This window comes from Teleopsis dalmanni, chromosome 1, assembly GCF_002237135.1.
Source record: "Teleopsis dalmanni isolate 2A chromosome 1, ASM223713v2, whole genome shotgun sequence".
NCBI lineage: Eukaryota > Metazoa > Arthropoda > Insecta > Diptera > Diopsidae > Teleopsis > Teleopsis dalmanni.
The window spans coordinates 137,192,803-137,203,907 of NC_051846.1; the positions used below are offsets into that span (position 1 = coordinate 137,192,803).

Here is an 11,105-nt window from a genome sequence, read left to right on the forward strand (position 1 = left end):
TCTCTCCGGCGAATCATGTTCGTTACTGGTCTTTGTAGTTTTCTCGTGCTGTGCTGTTGTGCTGCTTAATTGCAGTTGTGCGGTAGCTGTGAACCTTTTGTTAGCTATTGGTGTTGTTGTAGCAGAAACTGTTACTTCCGCTGGTGGTTGCGATTTCGGCAAAGCTGGTGGCGGCGCATTGTCTAAACTTAATTCAGCATGTGTCTCATTGTCAGTTTCAGTATCTGAAGTATCCATTTGGGTGTCAGTTTTACTGTCTTCAGTAACGGATATCGGTTCACTATTCGCTTCTGGTTCATTTTCACCATCGATAGTATCGTTGAGGAATGTATTGAAAGCACTGTTCATTTTATATTGTGCTGCATTTGCTTCCATGTGCTTAAGACTCTTCGATTTTTCCTCATCGCTAACACTCTTCTGCAGCAGTTTATGATTTTGAATTGTTTTGCTATCCTCAACTGGTTTAGTTTTCTCGAAGAAAGCTAAACGATCTGCAATGGAACTACGCACATTTCTTGACTGCGGACCAGAAGCTACAGCTGTACTTGTACTTGCTAAATTGTCTGCAGTATGATCACTTAAGGGTGTACGCAGTTGTACGCTACTGGTGGATACATCAGCAGCGAGCACTTCTTCATCTGGACAAGTTTCGCAGCAGTACTCATCATCTACTTCTGTCTCATAGAAGCTGCCTGGAGAGAGTTGTGAACCGCATCGTGCACATTTAAGGCAAGTACGATGATAAGTTCTTTTGCCAACTGTTAGACGTTCTGCTAAAAACACTGGCAACTGGCACTTTTGACAGGGATCACGCCTGGGAACACCAACGTGAGCCATCTACAAATAATAAAACTCAATTATTATTACTGAAAACGAGATTTAAAGAAATTTATTAGATTTTATTAGTAAACTTTATTAATACATTTTTAGAGTAAATAAATAATTCATTCATTTAAATTTCTTCAGTAAAGAAATATATTTTAAAGGTTTTTTGGTGTTATAGATGACCTTTTGCGCATAAATGGAACCCTATTTCTCAATAACATTTTTGACTGTGATATAATTAATAGCCAAAATTAATAAATATGGCTTTACTGGACTTCTCCCTACGTTACAACATTTCAAACATCTTTAAATTATTTCTTTGGACACAAAAACTTATAGCAATTAAATTAGATTCTCCTCTTTTATTCAAACCATCCGTAGTTAAAATTCAAGAAGATTTATTTTTTGTAAAGGTAATCTACGCCTTTGAAAAAGATTTTTTTCCAAGATCCACATCTATGATATCTATGATAAGTTCAATAGTTCGAAAGTTTTTAAAGTAGATGTCTTAATCTAACTATAGGTATATATTTACAAAATAGCAAACATTTATAAAGATAATAATTAATCGATGGTATACATTGAAAAGAAAGCAACTTCTACACAAAATTATTGTGTTTATTCAATATATAAATAATTTTATAGAAATATTCCGAACTAAATTCTTTCTAAAATTATTAATATTTTACTTGAAAACTTTAATCGAACTCATAATATAATTTCAAAAAAAACCATTCTAACAATTATATTTATCTTAGCACTTATTGAGTAACATAATTAAAAGTATAAACAATTTCAAAATTAAAGAATTCTTTGGCATTGCATAGATCAACTGTAGGAATTTTGAAATACCAGAATATTTAAAACTCGATAATAAAAGAAAAACAATGAATATGATTATAAATATAAATACAAAAATTATCATCAAACATTCATGAGGTGCTTAACATTTCAAAGCCTATACTGAAAAATTTTAAAACCATATCAGAAGTTAAAAGATAATAAAATAATAGAGGCGCAAAAAAAATATATATATAAATATATATTTAAGTGATATTGGTTGGAAAAAATAAATCAATTATTTAAGTGAACTCTGTATATTATGATGAAAAAATGTCTTCATCCGAATATGTATTCCTTTTGTTTATTTGTAGGTAGTTCTAGGTCACATAGTACAGTACATACTATGGATTAATTCTTTTTATTTTAAGACTTACAAAGCAATAAGTGACAGAATCATACAATATTTATATCTGAATTCCAACAAAGGTCCTGAGTTGGAATTGAAATTACTAAATAAACTAAATTCGTGAAATAGTATAATAAATAGATTATGTTAAGATAACGATCGTTAGTTATTAATATTGATGCTATTCAAAATTTTTACTAATTATTATAGATAATTGGTTTGTAAAAATTGAGAATTTAAGCTTTTATGAAAACTAAACGAATTGTTTGATGATATTTTTTGTTTAGCATTAAGTAGCCTCAAAGGAAACATGACAAAACTAATTTTGCTTATAAATCTGCAAAAAATAATATTTAGGTTTTAAATAAAAATAAATATATATAAAATCCTATAAAATACCTTCTACTTTCTTACTATCAATATAAATGTATGGTACTAAAATAAAATAGAAATGAAGAGGGCACTGGTTCTCAATGGAACGAAGCAATGCGACAATGGCAGATCTTTTGTACTGCTAACCTTCCCTCTAACTGAACAGAATAAAGATAAGTATTTAATAAGTATTTAATATAAGTATTTGTATATTAATAATAATTTTTTTAAAATTTATTAATTATTAATAACAATTAAATTGTTCAAATTACGATTTATTTGCATGCTAAACAATATACCATTATTTGTTCGATAAATCGTTGCATACTTTCAGGCGCCAACATATAAAACCCTTAACATACAATAATTAATACATAAAGTACTATATACATTTTTAGGCGTATTCAGTCTTCACATAAATCGAATCGATACAAAACAATGAGAATGGGTTAAAATGTGAGTGAGAGATGGATGACAACTAACGAAGAAGAACACAAGAAAGAAAGCAACAAATAAGCAAAATTGCAAAAAAAAAAAGCAAAACAGAGAAGGATAGACAATATAGAACACAGATTTTTAGTCACACCATTCTATTGAGCTAAATATCTATTTTAGACTATATGTTTTAGTTACTTACTTATATCTAAAGTAGGTTAGTAACAGATTTTAGTAATTATTGTTATTCTATACTTTACATTAAGCTTACCTGTATTTCAACGCAATTTTAAAGCCGATTTTAAAGTTGTTATTGTATATGTATATGTGTATCTATGTGCGTGTACTTAAAGTGTAGATGTGAATGTGTGTAAATATGCATTAATGTTGTAGATACTAAGATTTTTTACATTGCTTTAAAATGCGATACTATTGAAACATTTGCAGTTGGAAGCGACGCACTTTTTGTTTAGATTTTACTCTTGTGACTCAAGTGACTCAAATATTCGATTTTTATTTATTATTTATTTTATTATTATATTTTCAGATTTAACACATACAAGCAAAATCATTTAAAAAAATAAAATCAATTAATTTTTTTTTAATTTAAACTTAATTATAATGAACTTAATGTTTTTTTTTTTGTTATTTAATAAACTCTTTTAACATATAATGATATATAATAAGGTGATGTGTGAGATACTTTTACTTGCTTATGATTATCTTTAAAATTCAATTTTATTTAATTTGTTTATATATAATATATTTTTTATTAATAAATTGTTCAAGTGTTTTAAGTTTGTTCTGGATGCTTTTATTAATTATTTTTGTTTAATTTTTTCATTTGTTCGATTAGCACTTTTTGTTCTAAAAGTAACTGAGCATTCTTTTCTTTTTTGTTCTTGTAATTTCTTAACAAAATATTTCTGGTTTGTATTGTCCCATTATGTCCAGACTTTTATCATCCTGTGTTGTACCAAAAATGAATGAAAAAAAGAGAAAATACGAATATTTATAGATGACTTTTTTTAACAAATACAAAATATATAGTAAATGTCAAAATTTAATTGCGAAATTAACGAGGGTTAAGGGTTCAGGTTAGGGTTTGTTAATATTGGTGTACAAAGTTAAAAACTGTTAAGTAAGAATTAAAGCGTGCTTATATATTTCTACAAAAATATACTTATTTTTTTATTATTAGTATAAAAATACAATAATTAACGAAATTATGAAAAGAATGTTAGAGAAAAAATTTCTGTTAGTGCTTTAAAGCAGCAGCAATTTTGTTAATGCTTTTCAACGAGTGCATTCCAAAAATACTCCAAAAGGCTTTATAAAATTTCAATTATTTACTCTTAGATACTTTAAATGTTTACATACAGTTCTTTATTTTTTGTTTTAAGTTAATCAATATACAGATAGATTTTTTTACACATTTCTTTATATACAATAGCTACGGAACTTAAACTCGATTATTGTTAAAACTGATTTCCTATTCTAAGCTATATCAGCAGATTCACTTAAAGTTCCAGCTGTTATATACAATAAATTAAAATCTGAGATTCATGCAGCAAATATTTTTTAATATATATAATTTATCACGAATTTAGAGAAACAGCTTTTGTGTTAATAAACTTTTTAACATTCAATTTTATCAGAACCATTTATTAGAGTCCAAAAAAAAATTAAAATAACTCGAGCGTGCACAGAAGCAATTAAAGCTGCGTTAGTCGATAAAAATTAGCTTCCTACATGAAAATAAATTAAATTAAATATTCCAGAACTAGTCAAATTTGACAGAAAATGAATCTCTAAATGAATATATATATATACAAAATTGTATACATATAATTACATATAAATTATATATATTATATAAAAATTAATTATTTCACTTCCTTTGAAATTAGTTTTGATTACTTTCCAAACAGACTGTGGAAAATAAGCAAAAGTATTTGATGGAAAAAAGGTTTTAAAAATTTTATTAATACATATAATATAATTTATTATATACACTAATTATTATTATATACAATAATATATTTTAAAATATACAAAATATTTTATTTATAATATTATTTGCTTAAATATTTCATTTTTAATGAAAAAAAGTTTTTGAAGAACTTTCTACAGAAAATATTTTTAAAGAGGTTTTCGGCAACAACAAAAATTTTTTTTATATTATTTTAATTAATTGAATTTTTGGTTGACCATACAGCTGTTTCGAGTATTACCAAATAACAATCATCAGTGGTCCTGGAAATAATTCTTGTATTTAATTATTCGTTAACAACTTTCGAACTCGTGCCCTGCCAAATTTGAAGTTAAGAGTCAGCGCTCCTTAACCAACTGACCCAAATATTTTTATAATAAAAATAAATGAAACTATACCATCAACTGTAAATTGTAGTTAATATTTCAAATTTCAAATAAAATCTTAAAATAAAAAGCATTTTATTTATTTGTATTTTATAATTTATTTATTGAAATTTTTGTGTTTCTTTCGTCAGCCTCAAAACTATTTAAAACAAACGTGCCTGTTATTGAAACATAAACAATCGTTCACGATAAAACTGAACGTGATCGTGATTGCTCACGAAAAGTAACTGAAGTTTGAAAAAAAAATAATATACATTTTCTATCATCGATGTGGTTTGGAAAAAAAAAAAAGAATTTATAACAAATTTTTTGTCAATGAGGTTAAAAAATAAAAATTGACAGTCGAGGCAGAATAGCGTCAAAGCTTCGTTACTTGAAATGATGAGAAGTAGGCAACCAAACTCACTTGTGTCTTATGAATCCCAATTAAGGAAGATGACGCAAAGTAATAATATTTTATCACAATAATAACAATTAAAGTTTATAACTTTTGAGGGAGTACATTTTTGTTAATAAATATATAATTACTATGACTATAAATGTTTTGTAGAGAAACACTAAGACTAAACTAATAAAATAAACTATATACTGATTTCTATGTTGCAAATATTGCTGCGTGACTTAAAGAAAAAAGCATCCATATGCTTAAACGTGGATCTCAACAAGACTGCAAAGTAATATAGTAGATGTTCCGGAGTTTTTTAATCGAGCATGGACAAATCCAATCTACAGAAGTTTAGTTAGGACAGATCCAGCCTGATCCCATATATTCTTATAGTAGTATATTTTGTGAGAACCCATATTATTTTAGATACTTTCTTGTTCATGCGAATTGAGTCATAAATTCTAGGGTATATAGATCTATTCACCTGTGATCAACAAGTAACAAGTAATCAACAAGTAATCATGTATCCATTTTTACTTGTGACTAACGGAAGCAGGAACTTTTTATTCTAGTGCCAAATATCTTTCTTAAGATAAATTTTTGTGAGATGTCTCCTTTATTCGTGTTTCTAGTACAATTACTTAGACAACAGTGTTGCCACTCTTTTTAATTTTTTTTAATTTTTGGATGCAATTAACTGTTTTCCACTTGCTTTATATTTTTTCAGATATTACTCACATAACATCAGATATATATTTCGTTTTGTAAGTATATTTCCATGTCTTTTGGACTTTTTCGATAACGCTTCCAACTGAGTAGATGAACACAATGAGTGAGTATGAGTAAGTGAAGTGAAGGTATTTATTTCATTATAGATTTTGTAAATCGTATATTTCCTTTTAAAACATGAATACAATTACATGTAAGTAACTCCACATCTTAATATTCAATGTCTGACGTGATTACTTGAGATGTATAACTTATTTTATGTTCGTTGCAACTAGTCTCTAAACTTTTTATTCATTTCGTTAACAATTATTAAATTACATCTTATACTAACTTATTTTTATGAATAGTATATTACTAAAAATAAGTAAAAGATTATTTTGTAAAGTAAAATATCTTATAATACTCAATATATGCATAAGTAATTATACAACTGCGTTAGTCATTAAGAAGCAAAATATTAAAAAAAACTGATTCAGGCAAGCAATGCAAATGCAAATCATGCTTAAGTAATAAACAACAACAACTTTGAGTATTTGTGAAGATAATAAAAAACGATTCGAACAGAAACAGCAACGGCAACAACAAAACACAACATCGAAAAAAGATACTTTATTTAGTGAGTAAAGAAAGATATGGATACCACCTTTAAGTTTATTTTAGGAACGCAAAATTTCGTACACAAATGAAAATGATTTCGATTTGAGCGTGAATTTTTACTTAGCGATCTGCAAAAATATTTATACAAAAATATTTAAACTAAATAAGATGAATTCGAGTACAAAAATCACAAAAATCACAAAAATGGAACACATAATTTCTTTATTAAATATTTATATTTGCTGATAATAAACGCATATTTATTTACAATACACACACTCGGACACTTCTCGCCACATAAAGATACAATACAGATTGAAACAGATTGAAAGACTTAAGGACGTTCACTTTTCAAATGCAATTTATTTACTCAAGTTTCTATTGAAGCCAATTGAGGCAATTGCCTTATGGACGCGGCAGGGAGTAGTGAATGTGGACGGAGTGCAGCGCTGAGGCAAGTAAGTATCTGCATCACTTAACTATTCTCAGCGCACACATACTGAGATGTTGTCATGCAAAATAATTTATTTTTATAGTTTTCCAATAAAAAAAATATAAAAAGTCAAAGAAATAAAAATGAAACAAAGTAAAAAATTAATAGAAGTGCATTGAAAATTGATATGGCGGGCAGGGCGAGGGCGAGGCGGTCGGTCAGTAACCGATAATGTATAATACCGATGATGATGATGCAGTTTGCCCGATGATGCAATGCAATGCAAATGCAATTAAGGGTGTCGACAAATGTTAAGTTCTTTACAAAAACACAATAAAGTTTGTATGGAAAGTTGGAGTGAGTGATTAGATGTATGGAATATCATAGACACTTATTATTTTGCAAGTCATAGCTTGCATGTGTATGAAGAGATGCATTCTTCCATTGGAGGAAATATTAGCAGAACCCATCAATGAAAAACGAACAAAAACTTGTTCCAAGTGAAACGATAAAAAGAAAAAACTCTTTTTTGATATAAGAATGGAGCCGTGGTGTAATCTAATATAGTCATTGTGGTATGGGAGAACTAGAGAACTATGAGAACGAACAGTGGTGTAACCTAACAAAGTCAGGTTACATATTCATTATCTGTCAGATAAAAAAAGAAATTTTACTTCAAATTTTTCTTAATTAATACTACAAAAGATAAAAAATAATCAAACTTAATACACTGAGTTAAAAACACTCTATCTGTAATATAAGAATATGAATAAGTAGTAGAGTTTTTATTTTTACTATAAGCATATCAGGTTGTAAGTGTATCTAGAATGTTACTATGAGAACATTAGTATAACGTATTATAGCCAGTTAAGTGATAAGATGAAGTTACTCTTTCTCTTTCATAGAAGAGTAGAACTATATTTCTAGTGTTACCTAAGTTCTAAGTTCACTTTGATTTAATTTAATATAGCCAGTTTAAAAATAAAAAGAAGCCACACCTTATATGTGATATAAGTTTAGAAGGTTACTTGAAGTTTATCGTCTTTGTTATCAAATTAATATATCTAGTTGAAGGATTGGACTTTTTCTAATATGTGATAAGAGGAAGAAGAATGCTTATGTTAAGTGAGATATGTTGCTCAAACTTAGTATACTAAGTTAAATGATCTGAGATGTAGTTGGTTGGTTGATTGCAGTGACATGTCACCAAATAACCTGCATTTACCTCAATTAGCGATTTTTCGTCGTTTTGCTACCACATTCCTCGCAAGAACCCTAGTATAGAAGAATAGAGACTGAACCCATTCCGCCGAATTTAGATAATTTAATAGGTCTTTCGTCTTCACCGATGAACAGCCTGATAAGCTACCAAAGAAGTATCTTCCTAAGAACTTATATCTTATGGACGCCAAAGCCGGGCATTTACAGAGAAAATGTATTAATGTTTCTTTCTCCTGCGGGTTTCCACAACTTCCGCAGTTTCTCTGCGTGAGTTCCTACACACCAATGACCAGTAAGAACTGCAGTAAACCTTGCAGTGTTCACTCTGTCGCTTTTGATGAATTCCGAGGGTCTATTTTTATGATAGGTGGGTTAACCAGGAAGTGGTATATATATACAACTTTAATTTAAGTCTGAGTTTATTGGAACTGTTATATCGATGACCTAACTTAACACATAACCTTGACGATAAATATAGCCAATCTATGATACAAGATACAAGAGTAAATCTTTACTTCAAATGTATCTTTTTTTCTGTTTTTTTTTTCATTCAGGTAATTAAATTTATCTACAATAAATGTTAAACATTTATGTCTAAAAAATTACAATTTATTGTTGATATTCTAATTATCATTGACTACCAATAAATATTTAACAAAACAGATTTTCAGCAGAAGCAACTATATAATGTTGCTGATATGGTTGATTTATTGCTGTTCGTTGGTATTTGAGTCTTAAGAATGGCATTCATTTTGAGAAGTGTTTAACCGCTAAACTATAATCGGCCGATACCCCAGACAGATTCATTAAGCTACTGCTTTTTAAATAGTGAAAATTAATTTTAAATGAACATTCGTAAAGGTCATTTTTGATGTCTAAATTTTGCAAATTGCAGATACGAACACTTGAAATAAATTTACAAGTGCAACGAATTTAAATACGTTTAAGAGGCATTCATTATGAAAATAGACAGAGACTTTAGACATCACTAATTCCAAAGACCGAAGATAAACGAATTCTTGCTTTTAAAATTCTTCTGCTGTTTCTTAATTATCGCTCAGTAGTTAAAGATATTTATAAGGATTTTTTATAAGCAATTGAAGCAATTGAAAATAAAGTCATTAGAAGTAAATAAGCTGCATCCCAACTACAAAGATACACTCATATAATTTAGTATTGCAAATTTATTTTATGTATACTACTTAATTTCCTATATACATAAATGATTTAAGAACCAAATAATTTATAATTGGTATTTAAATAAATTATTTTCTAAATTTTAGATCAAAGTAAATAACATAGAAAACTACCAGAAAATACGTTCGAAGTCAAGTTTAAGGCTTGAAATAATTTTACATTTTTAAATTATCTTCCATAATAGGCAATTAGATGACATTAACAAAGAATATTTCGATTTAAATAAATACTATATAAATCAATTTTACTCTACTTTTTTTTCAATTAACATATATGCACAGATTATAAAAGTTTTTGGAACTTAGCATACAGAATCTATAGATATTTTGTACTGAAAGAGATCTCATAACCACAGGTTAAAGGAATGTGACTGAATTCAAAATTCTGTAATGGTTAAAAAATCTATTTCCATATAAGAACTATCTGTAAACTATCTATCTATCTATATATAACCTAAATAGAACCAAACTAAATTCCTTGGTCAATTGTATATCACAAACGTTGATATTTTTTAGCAAAAAAAAAATAAATAAAAAAGTAATTCTCTCATATAATGACGGGTTGATAAGAGTTGTAACAACAACACCAGGATTTTAACAAGAAAGAGGGGAAACATTCATCCATTTAATTTACCTATATCCATAGATTACAATAAAAATGAGATCCCAGGAATATAAATTCTATTAATTTTAACTATAATAAACTGCGCTTTATATGAAATGTTCTACACTGCACAATATTAATTCAAAAACATTTTAAGAACAGTAGGAAGTCGGGATTTCCTTTACATAAAACTTTCTATATGTCATTTCACAATGGGATGAAATACACATTGTTTCCTATATCTTAAAGATTGCCGCAAGAACTTTTTCAAATCTAAATAGTCTATATGGTTCATACTCTAATGCTTATCAGTTCTCTTATTTAAAATTTACAGAAACATATATCAGTTTTTTATGTGAACTAGAATAATACAATAAAAGAACAATAAGTAAAAGATTCTATACATCCATCTTTATTATATATATATGAGCACTTATCATTCTAAGCAATTAACAAGCATTTTATAACAACTTTAATTGTTCACGCTTTGCGTTGTAATTGCACGCAGACCGGAAACTATTTGAAAATCTCACAAATTCGCAGCATTTGATTATCTCAAAAGTCCAATTACGAAATCTAATAAAGTGTGAAATTTATTTTTATAATAAAAACAAAAAAAAACATTATTAAGCAATTAAATTTTAACTTTCTTTAAGATAAACTAGAGACTTGAAAGAAGCCACAACAATAATAACACCAGAGCAGAGCAGAGCAGAGCATACTTTGAGAATGAAACAACA

At 27.8% G+C, this 11,105-nt stretch overlaps 1 protein-coding gene across 1 annotated transcript; it reads right to left on the reverse strand.

Annotated features, from left to right (window-relative positions):
* LOC119666458 (suppressor protein SRP40-like) lies at window positions 1-3,350 on the reverse strand (the record flags this gene model as incomplete). The annotated part of the gene is given in 2 exon segments (XM_038075738.1): window positions 1-837; window positions 3,093-3,350. A coding segment is annotated over 1 exon segment (837 nt), but the record flags the coding sequence as incomplete, so codon positions are not given.
* Window positions 3,351-11,105: the final 7,755 nt, after the last annotated feature.